General features: G+C 34.6%; 2 protein-coding genes across 5 annotated transcripts; both read left to right on the plus strand.

Annotated features, from left to right (window-relative positions):
- The first annotated feature begins 1,159 nt into the window (after positions 1–1,159).
- Positions 1,160–7,356, plus strand: LOC110663474 (membrane-anchored ubiquitin-fold protein 2). 4 transcript variants are annotated; one of them, XM_021822797.2, is made up of 5 exons: positions 1,160–1,316; positions 2,169–2,437; positions 5,990–6,154; positions 6,717–6,800; positions 6,907–7,356. In XM_021822797.2, the coding sequence occupies exons 2-4, from the start codon at positions 2,305–2,307 to the stop codon at positions 6,770–6,772; spliced, it is 354 nt and encodes a 117-aa protein (XP_021678489.2). In that variant the 5' UTR covers positions 1,160–1,316; positions 2,169–2,304; the 3' UTR covers positions 6,773–6,800; positions 6,907–7,356. The 4 variants fall into 4 exon arrangements, with proteins under 4 accessions (XP_021678489.2, XP_021678484.2, XP_021678503.2 ...); XM_021822792.2 differs by having other exon boundaries at positions 1,305–1,593; XM_021822811.2 differs by lacking the exon at positions 1,160–1,316 and adding an exon at positions 1,601–1,908.
- Positions 7,357–9,984: 2,628 nt separating this feature from the next.
- On the plus strand, positions 9,985–15,904 carry LOC110663504 (chaperone protein ClpB3, chloroplastic). Its single transcript, XM_021822820.2, has 10 exons — positions 9,985–10,385; positions 10,483–10,701; positions 10,869–11,106; positions 11,531–11,726; positions 12,147–12,201; positions 12,415–12,565; positions 12,813–13,121; positions 13,499–13,764; positions 14,033–14,956; positions 15,448–15,904. The coding sequence occupies exons 1-10, from the start codon at positions 10,167–10,169 to the stop codon at positions 15,772–15,774; spliced, it is 2,904 nt and encodes a 967-aa protein (XP_021678512.2). The 5' UTR covers positions 9,985–10,166; the 3' UTR covers positions 15,775–15,904.
- The last annotated feature ends 1,419 nt before the right edge of the window (positions 15,905–17,323 follow it).

A 17,323-nucleotide genomic window follows, 5' to 3' on the forward strand; every position in this document is an offset into this window, starting at 1 on the left:
TACCCTTGACATAGAGAAAGTGATTTTAATTACAATGTCTTTAGCAACAAGAAAGGTTATTCTTATTCTTGGAATTTCCTAAGTTGATGATGACAAGAAATCCATTTACTATAATTGTCTTCCTTTAAGCTTCCAACAGCCTAATTTGGTAATTCTGAATTTCTCATCTTTCAAGGTGGAGGATTTCATGTGCACTAACACATTATTAATTATCTCAAAAATTTTTCCACATTTGATTGGACCTTCTCTTTGTATTTTGCTTTTCTTATTGTTTAATCAATAAATCAACTAAATGATTAGAACTGGACTCCTGTCATTTAGTTCTAATGATATAAGATATTAGTTGATTCTAACAAAGTTAGAGCAGAAGAATCTGAAAGGTTCTTTGACAATACAACTGCCACATGATAATCACCTCCAACCCACCATCCAAAAAAAAAAAACCTTTTATCACCAGCAAAAAGAATTGCAGTTTCATTTGATGATGGGTTATGTCCCATATTTCCTTGGTCAGAGTTCACATGACATGAAAATTCACCTTCTGTGTAGAGAGAAGTCTCCTAGCTTAGGCTGACTTCAGTTCAGACCATTCTAATGAAGTAAAGATACCTTGGATGGGCCCAATATCTGCAATGCTAATTAGTACAGAAGCTATTAACAAAATGTCTCTGAGTGAGTGGTCATTGCGGTTTGCAACCCCATCTCATACTCTGCTTGCATTCATACAACCAATTATTGTGCTCTAGTATCTTCATTCAAAATTAGCAGCTATCAATGAACAGTTAATTCATATTTATGTGCAAAAGAACATTTTGCCCCCTCAACGCTTAGATGATGGAGGGGTTCAAAAGACAACATCAAAGACAATTCTTAAATCTATTTTATTTTAATGTGTGTGTGTGTATATATATATATATATATTATGTTATTCTATTATGAATTAAATACTTTATTAATATTTTTTTAAAAAAAATTAAAATTTTTAAAGAAGGGTAAGTTGTTAAGATTTAAATGCTTAATTTACTTCATTAAGAAACAAACACATGATGATTAAACTGTAAATCTAATAATTAATAGATAAATTATTAGTCTAATACTTTTAACAGCACATCTCAAACCGCACTTCTGTTACTCATTTTACACTTCATTGGATGAAAATCAAAGTTACTGGCTTGTATAAAAAGAGGAAAACAGTGGATCATAGTCATGATCTATGGCTAAAATGGTGCTTAAACGAAATTTATGTGAAACACATAATGGTACGGTTTGATTTCAACATTAGGTGAGATGGTGGGAAGCAGGCCAAAAGCTAAAAGGTCAGTCCTTGCATTAAAAAGAGAGAAACCTGTCTATTTACATGGTCGTAGGAAATTGCTAGGAGAAGCAAGAATGGGAGCATTGACCACAGATTTGGAAGACTTTGAAAACTCCGAAATAGCCTTCTGTATATGGGGATTTATTTGATCTCTTTTTCTGCATTTGCCATTCACTATTGATATACACATCACTTGTCTCTGCTTCTGCTTCTTCTTCTTCTAAATTGTGGATTTTTTTTAGCCAAAAAGAGATTGACCCAGATCAGCTTTACAGCAAGCAAGCTTACCCATTAAGGAGTTCCAATTCTTTTGGGTATTTGTTTTGGTTTTTGAGTGGTTTGGAATTGGGTATGACCAAGTTGAGGATTTGAGTTGACTTTTGTGTTCTCGAGGGTATCCAACTGGTGATTTGGTGGCGTTCCTATTGGTGTTTGTAGCTAGTGGCTGTTACAGATTTTATATATTTTCCTTGCAGGATCTTTGATATTAAAACAATTGTTTGAATTAATTTGGAGAAGACCCAGTTCAGGACCATAGCAGGTCTTTGTGATAATTTGGTGATTCGTTGGAATTTAGAGTTTGTACTCTGATTGTGGGTTTTTCTATCTTTTTTTCTTTCATTTTCTTAGGCCTGATTTGTTGCAAGAAAATGGTTCTATTTCTCGATAGGTTCAACTGATCAAGTTTGGTTGTCAATTTTCACTACTGGAAATCCCAATTTAAAGCTAAATCTTTCATGGTGTTTATTTTTTGACTCTAGTTTCCTGTTCTATGCTTCTGTGGCTTATATGTACTAAATTTATGGGTTGAAGGACCATTTTTCCTAATTTTTTTTTATTTTTAATTTGGCAGAACCGATTGATAATTTGGTGAAATCTTTGTCTTGGGAGGACCACAAATAAGTATTTAGGTGGGCTATTGAACTCAGATAGAAAATTCCCCTGAGGTTTGTGGATAGATTAGGTTGGAAGTTGGTGATTCTCCAAAGATGGCTGGGGTGCAAGATCAGTTAGAGATCAAGTTTCGATTGACTGATGGATCTGATATTGGTCCCAAAACCTTTGCTGCTGCTACAAGTGTTGCAACCTTGAAGGAGAGTATTCTCGCTCAATGGCCAAAAGGTGAGTTAAGTGTTTATTTCTTTTGAATAATTTCAATGTTTATTTTTTGGGTAATAACATGTATTCTAGAATAGAACAATCCTAGTGCTCGATTTGTTCTCAAAATTTTTCCAACTTTCTGTTTGATGGTGACAGTTCAGAAGCAAGAACCTTTGCATATATCCTAATTCTCACACTTATGCCGTGAATCATATATATAGGCTCTAATACAACCTTTGGAATGAAGCTCCATATAATATTATAAGATCAACAAATTAGTGATAGCCTTGTTGAATTAGCATACTTGATGAAATTCTTGATTCTGGTTTGTCCTTTGAAGGCAACTACTCGAACTCGGATTCTTGAAAAGGCATGCATGCTCTTGTGAGTGCAGCAAATGATGGAGACAGGAAGTGCTTGGGGGCCTGGACTAGACCCCCTGTTGCTTTGCCTCCTTCCATGTTTCTTTTGACGCCACAATTGTGGACAGAAAAAAAAATGCTAACTATGAAACATATGAAAGTAGCTTGTAGGCTTGCTTGAAAATTTAGAACCGTCCGAGTAGGCCACAAAAGCATGTTATGGTGCTTATGTGATGGATTATTGTTTGGTGAATGTGCATTTTGGTTACTTTACCTGTTAATTATTATGATGCGGTCTGTTTTTCATGGAAATATTTGTGTTTTGGTGCAGTTGTGGGAATATATGAACTTTATGCAATTGAATTCTTATGCATATTGAAGAGACCTGAATTAAATTTCAGTATTGCTATTTGATGGGACCTGTAATAAATTTCAGTACTGCTATAACCCGTCAACTAAACCAAAAAAAAAAAAAAGAGTTGGCAACATAGAAGCCAAATCGACTTCCTCTTAAATAGGAAGACAAATAGAGCTCTATGCGAGGATTGCAAAGTCATTTCAGGAGAGGTTTTAACAAGTCAACATCGGTTAGTGGTCTTGGATGTCAAGTTTAGGAACAATTCAAGTAAGGTCAGAAAAAATAGTGTAGCTCGAACAAAATGGTGGGAGTTCAAAGGAGTAAAGCAAGTGAAGTTCAAAAATGAGCTTCTCAAGTCCGAAGTATGGAAGCTGGATATGGAGGCCAATGATATGTGGATACAGATGGTATCAAAGATTAGAGAAGTAGCTAAAAAAGTAATTGGAGAGTCTAAAGGACATGGACCACCCTCAAAAGAGAGATAGTGGTCGAATGAGAAAATACAAAAGGCAGTGAAGAGAAAAAGAGAATGATATAAGAAATTACCTAAATGTGATAATAATGAGGCATATCATGAAAAGAAAGATGCAAAAAAGGCAGTTAGTCAAGCAAGAGCACAAATCTTTGAAAAGTTATATGAGAAACTTGGAACTAAAGAAGGGGAGAAAGATATTTATAGATTAGTAAGGAGGAGAGAAATTAAATGTCAAGATCTCAATCAAGTTAGGTGCATTAAGGATAACGAAGGAAAAGTGTTGGTGAAAGATGAGGACATTAAAGAAAGATGGAGAAATTATTTTAATAATCTATTTAATAATAGTCAAAATGGTAATAGCGTGAATATAGACTATAGAACAATAGAAAAAAATGTGAATTATACTAGAAAGATTAGATCTTTATAAATAAAGGAAGCACTCAAGAGAATGAAAGTGGGTAAAGCCTGTAAACTCGATGGAATACCAATTGAAGTGTGGAATTGTTTGGGAGATATGGGAGTGGCATGGTTAACTAAATTATTTAATAAGATTCTAAACTCAAAGAAAATGCCTGATGAATGGAGGAAGAGTATTTTAATACCTATTTTTAAAAATAAGGGAGACATACAGAGTTGCTCAAATTATAGGGGAATTAAACTCATGAGCCATACTATGAAGTTATGGGAGAGAGTTGTGGAGCATCGACTACGTCATGATACTTCTATCTCTCTCAATCAATTTGGCTTCATGCCTGGTCGTTCAACTATGGAAACGATCTTTCTCATTAGAAGCTTGATGGAGAAAAATAGAGATGTGAAAAAAGATCTACACATGATTTTTATTAATTTGGAGAAGGGTTATGATAGTGTTCCAAAAGATGTCTTATGAAAAATGTTAGAACAAAAGAGGGTATCTATTAGGTACATGAGAGGGTATCTATTAGGTACATATAAGTGTTGAAAGATATGTATGAAGGAGCAACTATTATTGTGCGCACAGTAGGAGGAGACATAAGATATTTTTCGATCTCAGTTGGATTACACCAAGAATCAGCTATAAGCCCTTACCTTTTTACATTAGTTTTAGATGAATTGACGAAACACATACAAGACAATATTCCTTGGTGCATGATGTTTGCAGATGATATTGTTCTGATAGATGAGAAGCGAGAAGTAGTCAATAGAAAGCTAGAGCTTTGGAGAAGTACTCTTGAGTCAAAGGGCTTTAAATTAAGTAGAACGAAAATAGAATACATGCATTGCAAGTTCAGTGAAGGCCAAACTGGTGATAGGGAAGGAGTTAGTTTGGATGGAGTGGTACTGTCCCAAAGTAATCACTTTAAATATCTCGGCTCGGTCCTTTAAGTAGATGGGGGATGTGAGGAGGATGTTAGTCATAGGATTAAAGACAGATGGTTGAAGTGGAGACGTGCCACTGTAGTTTTATGTGATCGCAAGATTTCCAATAAGTTGAAAGGAAAATTTTAGCGTACAGTCATACGACCGGCCATGTTATATGGTAGTGAGTGTTAGGCACTGAAGGAGTTATATGCGTCTAAGATAAGTGTTGCAGAGATGAGAATGTTAAGGTAGATGAGTGGCCATACTAGACTAGATAAAATCCGTAGTGACAGTATTAGAGAAAAAGTAGGAGTGGTGCCAATTGAGGATAAGTTGAGAGAAGGGAGATTGAGATGGTTTGATCATGTGAAACGTAGACATACGGAGGCTCCAGTTAGACAAGTAGAGCACATTAAGTTAGAGGATAGAAAGAAAAAAAGGGGTAGACCTAAATTGACTTGGAGTATAGTAGTACAACATGACCTAAAAGTATTACACAATTCTGAGGATTTAACCCAAAATCTTTTAGAGTGGAGAAAGCGAATCTATATAGCCGACTCCAAATTTTTGGGATAAAGGCTTAGTTGAGTTGAGTTGAGTTGTTGTCTTACTTGTTTTGTCATCTCATCTCTTTCTAGTTTGGAGTTGTTGATTTTGTGTTTTTGTTATTTCTTCAATGAAATAATTGAGAAATTAACATGGCATAGAATAGAATAGCGGCATGGAGAGAGAAGAATTTAGTACAGGTTGTGAATCATGTTGGTTTTAGGTCCATTTATAGCCCAAGTGTGATGAACTTTTAATTTTCAGCTTATTGAGAAACAGGAAACATGAACCAGCAAATATGATTAAATAGTTTCTGATTGCTCGGCTCATTGGTACTAGGTCAACCATATCTAGTCTCTCTTTTATCACTGCTCTTATTGTTTATTAAACCCAAGATTTAAACCTCAAACTTTGATGCTTTGTCTAATATTAAGTACTTTCTGCCCTGTATCATTAAAGAAATTTAAACTTGTTAATATATAATTGATCAGAGAAGGAGAATGGTCCAAGGACAGTGAAAGATGTCAAGTTAATCAGTGCAGGAAAAATATTGGAGAACAACAGAACTGTAGGGGAATGCCAGAGCCCCCTGTGTGATATCCCCGGTGGCGTTACAACCATGCATGTAATTGTTCAACCATCTTCCTTGGATAAAGGTACTAATAATCTCCGTAACCTTCCAAAAACTATGGCCAAAAGTTTCATATTATATTTCTTTTTCCTAGCTGTTTCTGGGAGCCTCAGACTTTTGAATATAAATTTTCCCCCTTTGTTTTGAATAACTCCAATAGGCCCCCTTTTTTTAAAGGAGGAAAGAAAAAGCTGTTTTAATAGTTTTAAGAATGGCAATCCAACCAATTCTTTTCTTCTGTTTTCTAGTTTATGTTGAATGATGGCTTCATTTCTTGGTCCCATTTAGGCATTTATCAACACGTTAAGGGCTAGGGACAGCAAGCAGACATTATTACATTAGTGTATCCACCAAAAGCCTTCTTTAATACAATAATATATGTTAATTTGCCATTATTGGTCACCTCATAAGGGAATGCACTAAAATTTGCCAACTGCATATCCTATAATTGCATTGGCTTTTTCTCAATGTCCTAAGTTTTTTTGAATGGATTCTTCTGCTATTTCCTTTTAAAATGCATTTAGTTGAACTGTTATAATAATTATTAAAGTCTCTTATTTGAATTGTATCTCTTTCTGTTGGAGCAGAAAAGAAATCAACTAGCCAATCAAACCAGAACAAATGTGTTTGTGTTATATTATAACAAAAGTTCCACGATCTTGGATGGCAAGGTAAATTTTGTTGCTTGATATCCCTTTCATCATCATTGGAGGTGTTTGGCTCTTAAAGTTAACTCTCTCTCTCTCTCTCTCTCTTGTCCCGTTTCTTATTATGCAGGTAAAGAATTTGGAGATGGTTTAGATAGCAATTGCTTATATTGATGAGAGACAGTGGCATCATGCACATTTATCTTAGGTCATCTTTTGGCGCCATTCTTTGCCTTCATCATATAGCCGTGCTTCAATCCATTTTTTATATCGTGATTAATGTTAAGCTTTATTTTTACTTGGTTTGTATGCTACTGGATCTCTGATTTATATGTTGAAAATTACTGGTAGTTGCATATTATCATATTTTCATTTAAAACTTGTGTCATGTTGTCTTTTATCATTCATAGTTGCACAATTCAAATGTATTCCAAGTCATGTCCATGGTCATTATTTTACCAAGTTGAAAGTTGAAGCACTGAAAGCTACCAACTGAGTGGTGACATGCAATAAAATTCTTGGCTTGTACTGGACAAATATATTTATATGCATTTGAATATTGAGGGAAATTTAGTCCGAAGAGTCCTTACCTTTCAGAAAGGATTTCAAGTGAGTTCATTTAGTTTTTCATCAGCAACTTTTAACCACATCTGTAGTGCTTATGATGTTCTGAACAAATGTTTGAGTGCTCTCTCTTTTTCATCTGAATGTCTTTTCATGGTAGTCAAAAGCTATACTGCTATATAAAAATGAAAATTGGATTCTTTATTCCATAAGAAATGAAGTGTTGTTTGATGCTTTCTATATTTATGCTTTTTTTCTGAATAAATAACGCAAACTTATTCTATCAGTGTATAAATTATAGATGATGACATGTTCTCCACCAAATGCCCAAATAAACAAGGCATATTTTTTTAGAAATATCAAAAACCAATACCCTTATTAAACTTTAGGCTTGTAAATTGTTGCTCAGCCATTTTGAATTGCCTGCAACTTTCTTGCCAAATTTGATTGGTATCACCATGTGTAGACATTGATTTATTTATTTTATGAGACTCCTTCCAGCCTGAATAATCCCTGGAATTCCAATTACATTATTTCTATGAGTGGGATTTGGCTGGAGAATGCCTGCAAGTTTCTTTCAAAGACGTTTGGTGGCATTAGCTCTTAAAATGTCAGTTTTAATGGGTCAAAAGCAGGTAATGAAACAGTTATTTTCTTCCCTTTTCTGGTAAAGGGAAACGGGGCAAGTGGGTGGATAGGAATTGTCAAATGCAGTGGATTTGGGTGATTTTGGTGCTTTTAAGTCTTTTTTTTTTTTTTTTTTGATAGGTTCTGCTCATTTAGTCTTCCCCTTAGGAGCAGGTAATCTTTAACAAATCAGCATCATAGGAAGAATTTATTGCAGCGGTGGACACAGTCAGTAGCAGCTGCATATATATTGAATTTGGAAGACTCACATTCGATTTCCCCTTTTTATATATATATAATTAAAAAAAGGAAGAATTTACTTCTAATTTTGTAAGTAAATACATAAGGATGATAATACCAAATTAAATTGATGAATTAATTATTCCTTGAAATCAAATGTGAAAATTTTGATAGTTAGGGGTTAAAATTTTATATTTTAATTAGCATATTTTGAAATTAAAATCTGTTGAATTATAAATTAAGAAATGAAAATTACATAAATTTAATTTTAATTTTCAAATTTATCCAATAAAAAATAATTTGATAATATTAAAGTATTTCAAAGAGAAACCCCTTTTTTCTCCAACTTATCAAGAAAGAAAATACAAAAATATAACTATTGACGTAAAATTAAAAGGTCAGAATGAACTTTTTTGTCAAAACAAAATTACAAGGTTCCAAATGTGTATATATATATATATATATATATATATATATATATATATATATATATATATATATGAAAGTTAAAGATTTAAAAATATTTTTTTACTCTTAGATCCACTATTAATTGACACTTGACATACTTAAAAATAATAATTTTATTTAAAAATTTCATTTTAATTTATTTTTTCTAATTATAAGTTTAATTATTAATTTTAAATAATGTTTAATTAAATAATTTTATCTTAAAATATATTATTACTTAAATTTAAAATATAATATAAAATGATAAATATTTAATTAGTGTACAAAATTTATAAATTTTAAAATATTTAAATTACTAATTTTATTATATTGTTTAATACTAATATTAGTTATTTATTAATTATACTATAAAGAATATCAAAAAAATAATAAAAATTAAATATTAACATAAATTTCTTATTTTTCATTGCCATGAAAATAAAATTTTATTTTTTTTTCATAATTTATTATATATATATATATATATATATAACATTCAATGTATAATTAAAAATATGTTTTTATTAAATATGTGTTAAAATAAAATAAAATCAAGATAAATTAAAATTTATTAAATATATAAAAAAGAGAGATAGGATAAATTTTTTAACTTCATGTGATAAGAGAACAAAATATTTAACTCTATGTGATAATTTTTATAGTATAATTTTAAATTATTTTATTAATTTTAAGATGTATAATTCTGGTGAGTATAACAAAATTTAAAATATATGATATTTTGGTTAATATTTATAAATTTTTATTTAAAATGTAAATTTAAATTCAAATACTTGTTTATGTAAATAAAACATCAATACTTTTACTAAATAAATTTTATACATTAAATAAATTTTTTTAAATTATATTGATTTTGATGAAAATTTATTAAAATATGATAAATAATAAAGAATTATTTAGAGTATTTTATATATTATTTTTTAATATACCGTCAAAATGAAAAATCCTATTAAAGGAGGCTAATAAAGGGCCTTCTAGTGGACCGTGTTGGGCTATCGGACACGAATGCGAAGCCCACTAGAATTATTTTCTACGGAATAACGACATGTCATTTATAGGCTGTCTTCATTTATTTGGTTCGATGAAAAATTCAAAAAGAAAAAATGACTTGCGTTAGAACCAAAAAGAGAAACGACTTGTCGTTGCCATAAGGGTAGGAATGAAAATGTTCTATTATAAGATTATTTAAAATTTAGCCCACAAATTGTAACCAAATTACAGAAAACGAACGATATCTGGAAGAATTTTCAAATGTACTCCGCTCATTTCTCTGTCATATCCATAGCTCGATACACAGAAGCAGCCACGTATATGCACATGGTGAAAAAGGCACGAACACTCCACAACACTAGCTCTCTATCTTTAATTTCTTTATTCCCACGCAAATCCCTTGCCTTTCTCTTTAATTACCTGTAACTCCTCTCTTTCTTTTGTGTGTGTGTGTGTTTTTTTTTATTCGTTTTCTTTAATTCCTTTCTGGGTGCTGCTCCGGCAATGGCAGCGGCAACTACCGCGTCGTTTGGTGGAGTTAGTCTCCGTCCTCCGTCCCCACATCAGAGTAATAGGAACGCGTTGTTTTCGCAGTCTTTAAGCTTCCCTGCAAAACGGAATTCTCTCAAGTCGTTTTTATTGAAGAGGAGGGGCGTTGGTTATCAGAGGATTTCCAGGACTCGAAGGTCCTTCATCGTCAGATGTGATGCTTCTAATGGAAGGGTAAGTTCTCTGGTGCTTATCTTACTTTACTGGGGATTTGGGATTTGCATTAGAAGTGATGTGGTTTGTTTTACTTGGGCTGCTGGGGCTTAAACAGATTAGTCAGCAAGAATTTACGGATATGGCATGGCAAGGAATTGTTTCTTCTCCTGATGTGGCCAAAGATAACAAGCATCAGATAGTGGAGACAGAGCATTTGATGAAAGCTCTATTGGAGCAGAAGAATGGACTTGCTCGACGGATCTTTTCAAAAATTGGGGTTGATAATACTCGTCTTTTAGGAGCTACTGATAAGTTTATCCAACGGCAACCCAAGGTATTTCCAAGTTTATTTATACACAGTTTGCGAGATATTCCAGCCTGCACTAGGTTCACCAGTTCCATAAGTTTACAATTTTCAATTCTTTAACATTTAATGTCAGATAACTTTATTACAATTATCTGATTGCATTACCTGTCTGTCTGTCTGTCAAATTACATAAGGTTCTTGGTGAATCTGCTGGTTCAATGTTAGGACGTGATTTGGAGGCTTTGATCCAGCGAGCCAGGGAATATAAGAAAGACTATGGGGATTCATTTATTTCTGTTGAACACTTGGTTCTTGCGTTCACTCAGGATCAACGATTCGGGAAGCAGTTGTTTCGTGATTTTCAGATATCTCTGCAGACACTGAGATCTGCAATAGAATCAATAAGGGGGCGCCAATCAGTTATAGACCAAGGTGGAATAATTGTTAAGCTTGTGTACATCCACACATGCACAAACCTGCGTGTGCATTTATCTGATCGTGTTTGTGTTGTATGCGTGTTATATTTGTTTTCTAGTTCTTTAGTTTTTATTCATGTAGCATTGCATTTTTTTAGTAAGGTCAAAGTCTTGATTCTTTCAAGTGACAAGTCAATTGAAGCTTTCTATTTTCAAATTTTAACTGTGTTAGCTTTGAACTTTAATCATCAATATAATGCTTATAAATTTACTTATAAAAGCAGATGATTGCTTATAAAAAATTTTGCTTTCATTCATCTGTATTATTCAGTTGTTCATTTATTGATATGTGTTACATCATGTCATTTGTTGGTTTTTGTTGCTTTCAAGTGTTGTAAGCTTGATAATATTAGCAAGTCTCACATTTTCAGTTGTTACAGATCCGGAAGGGAAGTATGAAGCACTAGAGAAATATGGAAAAGATTTGACAGCCATGGCAAAAGCTGGAAAGCTTGACCCAGTTATTGGAAGGGATGATGAGATACGTAGATGTATTCAGATTCTCTCCAGGAGAACAAAGAACAATCCGGTGCTGATTGGTGAACCAGGTGTTGGGAAAACTGCAATTTCTGAAGGGTAAGCATAGGCAAGTGTTTGCATGTTTCTAGAGGGCATTGTCATAAGAGTTGAAGAATCTAGGATCCTAGGCTTTTTGAGATAAATGGATTTTTTGACTTCTTGTTCTGGCATGTTTATGGCTTATTTTGTCTATAACCTAACCAGCCATTGCTTGTTTGATATTTGCTGAAACTGTTAGTTACCCTAATCTTTATTAACTTTGGAATTCAATATCCTATGTATCTGCAATAAATGCTTATGCACTGAGTCATGATTGCTTGCTTGCTATGGGCTTGGTTTGAGGTTGTGGGTTTGATGGGAAGTTCTGAGGACACTGAATTGTTTTGGTCTAGTGTGACTCCAAATTACTTCATAATCCTTACCTAGGTGGTTTATTTCTGTCTTCTGTGAATTAATCTAAATGCACCTCTTGGACAGGCTGGCTCAGAGAATAGTGCAAGGGGATGTACCTCAAGCTCTGATGAATAGGAAGGTGTGTTCTTAGTTTGCAAATTTAGTTCTGTTATACTATGCACTATTTACTTCCTTTGATAGCTCTCTCCTTACCCCCCTGCAGCTCTCCCCCCCTCTTTGAGGGGTGGGGTTGTGGAGATATTGCTGTGAGGAGGGATATTGCTGCATTGGCTGTAACCCATCCTATCTGTATTTAAATTTGGTGCTGATATTGCCCACTTCCTCTTTCCAGCTAATATCACTTGACATGGGTGCACTCATTGCTGGGGCAAAATATCGAGGAGAATTTGAGGATAGACTGAAGGCTGTACTTAAGGAAGTTACAGAGTCAGATGGTCAGATTATCCTTTTCATTGATGAGATCCACACAGTTGTTGGTGCAGGTAATATGCATGTCAAATATCAAATTTTTCTCTTTTTTCTTTAGTTTCTATGAGTTTACCAATTGATCTCTTAAATCAAAGATAAAATATTAGCGAAATTTTCTATTACTTTGTGACGCACATGTAAAATTTAAAGGACAGGCAGCATGGCAGTATAGCTGTCCCTAGCTTATGAAATTGAGGCTTATTGAAGATGTGGTGGTGATAATTTGGATATCTATGAATAATATATTATTATATGTTTCAGGTGCTACAAATGGTGCAATGGATGCGGGCAATCTCTTGAAGCCAATGCTTGGCCGGGGAGAGTTGAGGTGTATTGGTGCAACAACACTGGATGAATATCGAAAATATATTGAGAAGGATCCAGCCTTGGAGCGTCGTTTCCAGCAAGTTTATGTTGATCAACCTTCAGTTGAAGATACAATTTCCATTCTTCGGGGACTACGTGAAAGATACGAGCTGCATCATGGAGTTCGTATTTCTGACAGTGCACTTGTGGAAGCTGCAATTCTCTCTGACCGTTACATCAGTGGAAGATTTTTACCTGACAAAGGTTAAACTAGGGTGGTTGTGTTTAATGATATTTTTCCATGGATGGCAGCTTGCAAATTGCATCACTTTCTGATTCTCCTGAAACATTCATTGCATTTAAAACTAAGTAAAAGTGTCAAATATCAATATAATGAGCTAAATGTATTGAAAATGAGATTCAGGATTCAACTGCTTTCCCCAGGATCCAGGAGGGATATTTAAAATCAATTTATATATTTTTTGTAAAGTTTGTTTTCATTTGGTTCACTTTTTGTAATTTCCTGCAAAATTTCTAGGTTTTAGGTAAAATATTTGTTTCCAGCTACATTTTTTGCATCAACACCAAATTGTCTGCAAAATACATTTTAAGCACGTGCTCATGCATTTTTCAAATTGCAGCTATTGATCTAGTTGATGAAGCAGCTGCAAAACTGAAGATGGAGATCACTTCCAAACCTACTGCCCTTGATGAAATTGACCGTTCAGTATTAAAATTGGAGATGGAGAAACTATCTCTTGCAAATGATACAGACAGAGCTTCAAAAGATAGGTTGAACCGTCTTGATGCGGAGTTGTCTCTGTTAAAGGAGAAACAAGGGGAGCTGACAGAGCAATGGGAACATGAGAAGACAGTCATGACACGCATTCAGTCGATTAAGGAAGAGGTATTACTATTACTATTACTATTACTACTATGTTGTTTTTAACTTATTTTATCTAATAATAAATTGTCTTTCTCTTCAATCTGTGCTTTAAACAGTCTAAAATTAGTCTGCAAGGTTAAAAAAATGAATTTTGAAAACAGAAAACTGACATTACTATGCTGGCTTCTGAAAATTTTTGCAATACTTAAGGACATTCACCTCAAATTATATAAATAAGTGAAATACAAGCATTGCTTATCTAACTCTTTTTTCCCCCTGTTTTATGTAGATAGACAGGGTAAATCTTGAGATTCAGCAGGCTGAGCGTGAGTATGATCTTAATCTTGCTGCTGAACTGAAATATGGTAGCCTGAACTCTTTGCAACGCCAACTTGAAAGTGCTGAGAAAGAGTTGGATGAGTATTTGAGATCTGGAAAATCCATGTTAAGAGAAGAAGTTACTGGAGATGATATTGCTGAAATTGTCAGTAAGTGGACTGGCATCCCGGTTTCCAAGCTCAAACAATCAGAAAAAGAGAAGCTTCTACATTTGGAGGAAGAGCTGCATAAACGTGTGGTGGGTCAGGATCCTGCAGTGAAATCAGTAGCTGAGGCAATTCAGAGATCTCGTGCTGGTCTCTCAGATCCCCGGCGTCCAATAGCTAGCTTCATGTTCATGGGTCCCACTGGTGTTGGAAAAACAGAACTAGCTAAAGCACTAGCTTCCTATATGTTCAATACTGAAGAAGCCCTTGTAAGAATTGACATGAGTGAATACATGGAAAAGCATGCAGTTTCACGGCTGATAGGTGCCCCACCTGGTTATGTGGGATATGAGGAAGGGGGACAATTGACAGAGACAGTTCGCAGGAGGCCATATGCAGTTATTCTCTTTGATGAGATAGAGAAGGCCCATGCTGATGTGTTCAATGTCTTCCTTCAGATCTTAGACGACGGAAGGGTGACGGATTCGCAGGGTCGCACTGTTAGTTTCACCAACACTGTCATCATCATGACTTCCAACGTGGGTTCACAATACATACTTGACACAGATGATGACATGCCAAAGGAGGTAGCTTATGAAACTATCAAGCAGAGGGTATTGGAAGCTGCAAGATCAGTCTTTCGACCTGAGTTCATGAACAGGGTTGACGAGTACATAGTTTTCCAGCCGCTGGATCGCAATCAGATAAACAGTATTGTCAGATTACAGGTAAATTTTCTTACCTTGAAGTTTGCTTGTCATGGATCATTTAATTCAGTTAATTTAATTTTCATTCTGCTAGAAATTGTTTGAGATAAAACATCAGCAGACAATCTGAAATCTGTTGACTGACCAAATATTTGTTATATCATTTTGGAAATTTGATTTATGTTATATCTTATTTACTGGACTCACTTTGTATCATGATTGAAAGGTTAACAATTGGTTGGGTGTACTAGTTCTTTATTTGTCTTTGTATAGCCAATTGATTAATTGCAGCCATATTAAGGCTTCTGTAGATTGTGTCATGCATATGTTAGCATACATGTGAGCTTCGTTGGATATTCGACAACATTATATGAAGGTTATGGGACACAAATTTTTGTTCTCTGAGATGATTGGTGTTTGAATTTGGATTTCGCTGGTGTTGTCCTCAGTGTGAGGTCATTCTCTATTTTGTATTTTCAGGTTTTTACTTCATGTTTATGTGTGTATTGCAGTTGGAACGTGTGCAGAAGAGGATTGCAGATCGGAAGATGAAAATACAGGTGACTGAGGCAGCTGTCGAGCTTTTAGGGAGTCTTGGATATGACCCCAACTATGGAGCTAGGCCAGTTAAGCGGGTGATTCAGCAGTATGTTGAAAATGAACTTGCCAAGTGTATCTTAAGAGGGGAATTTAAGGATGAGGACTCTGTGTTAATAGACACAGAGGTCACAGCATTTTCCAATGGCCAGCTTCCCCAGCAAAAGCTAGTCTTCAAGCGGCTTGCAAGTGATGCAGATGCTTCAGCTGCAGAAAACCAAGCTGTTTCACAGACTCTTTGAATTTCTGTAAATTATTACGCTGTTATAAACAGGTTCTTGCTGGAGATCCTAAGCAGGATACTGAAGGAACTTTGTCTTGTACAATGTTTCACCTACAGAAAATATAAAGCCTCAAGGAATATTTTCTCCATTTTGGAAGCATTTTATTGGTTGCCTGGCTTCAGGACATTTTCGTAGTCTCCCTTTTCTTTTCTCCAGTACTACTGATAAAAGTCAATAAAATGCTTGACATTTTTGATAAGCTCAAGAAAGATGCTTGGTGATAACTTAGTTACTGTCACAAGTGAGTAAGACAACCTGCGCTCTTTGTTCAAAACCTTTCGCAGGTTCTGAAGCATTAAAACTCATGCTTTGCAATCAGGTTTGGGACCATTCCTGCGCATTTGGATGTATAGCTTCTTAGCAGATTCCATTTTGGCTCCTCATGCTCTCAAACAGCTGAAGGGCATCAGCAAGTTGACTTGCCGTGTATAGCCCATTACGCAATGCGTCCATATATATGCATCATGTATATGACCCAAAGATTTAGCTATTTCAAAGACCTTAGTACTTGTTTGAGTTTTCCAGCTTTTCCAAGTGAATTCATCAATGCGTTGCATGCAGTAAGATTTGGTTTCAGCCCACGATTCAACATATTTTGGAAAATATTTAGAGCTAAATCCCACTTTCCCTCTCTGCATCAACCCAATTTCACCCCTCCATTTCCAGAGACAAACATCATCGTGTTATAAACACTGGCATCAATACTATTCCTGTATCTGGAAAACCCTCCTAATTCTCTGAACATATTAAGGGAGCAATCACAACCCTGATAATCTGCTACTTTTTTTAGGGAGTCTTGGGTATGATATCTCAAATATGGTGCTATGCTAAGGCCAGTGAAGCGGTGATTCAGCAGTGATGAAGTTGCCAAGGGTATCTTAAATGGGAAATAAGGATGAGGACAATTTGCTAATAGACACAGTAGTTGCTGCAGTATCTGATAACCAACTTCCTTGGCAAAAGCTCGTCTTCAGGCGACTTGAAACTGATGCAGATAATCTGGCTGCAGACAACAGAGCTTTTGCTTTTCATTCAGCCAAACCATGATTCTTTATACACAAATTTTATATGAAAATACAAACTATGGTATTGCTAGGTTATTTATTCCACAGAATCAATAATGACTATGCACTTTGAAGATTTGAAACAATGTGATAAATCTAATTCATATTCTTTTGGGTATAACTTGCCCTGTTTGGTGCTAGAACTTGAGATCAAATAGCTTTGGAGACGAATCCAATATCACTTAATTAAAGCTGACTGGTAAATCTATTTCATATTTAATAACATCCAATTTCAAGATATTAAGCCTTGTGTAACTTTTGCTATTGTTTTCTTGATCAATCAAAGCAAGGGAGAAGAATTACTTTTGATCTGGAAAATTTGCATAAATTTGCCTTTATATTATCAAACAGTACTGAATTTGTACAGAGATTATATTTTTGTATTACCAATTTGTACATTCAACCATTGTTTATGTACGAACAGTGATCCCTAACATGACATG

This window comes from Hevea brasiliensis, chromosome 9 (assembly GCF_030052815.1).
Source record: "Hevea brasiliensis isolate MT/VB/25A 57/8 chromosome 9, ASM3005281v1, whole genome shotgun sequence".
Classification (NCBI taxonomy): domain Eukaryota; kingdom Viridiplantae; phylum Streptophyta; class Magnoliopsida; order Malpighiales; family Euphorbiaceae; genus Hevea; species Hevea brasiliensis.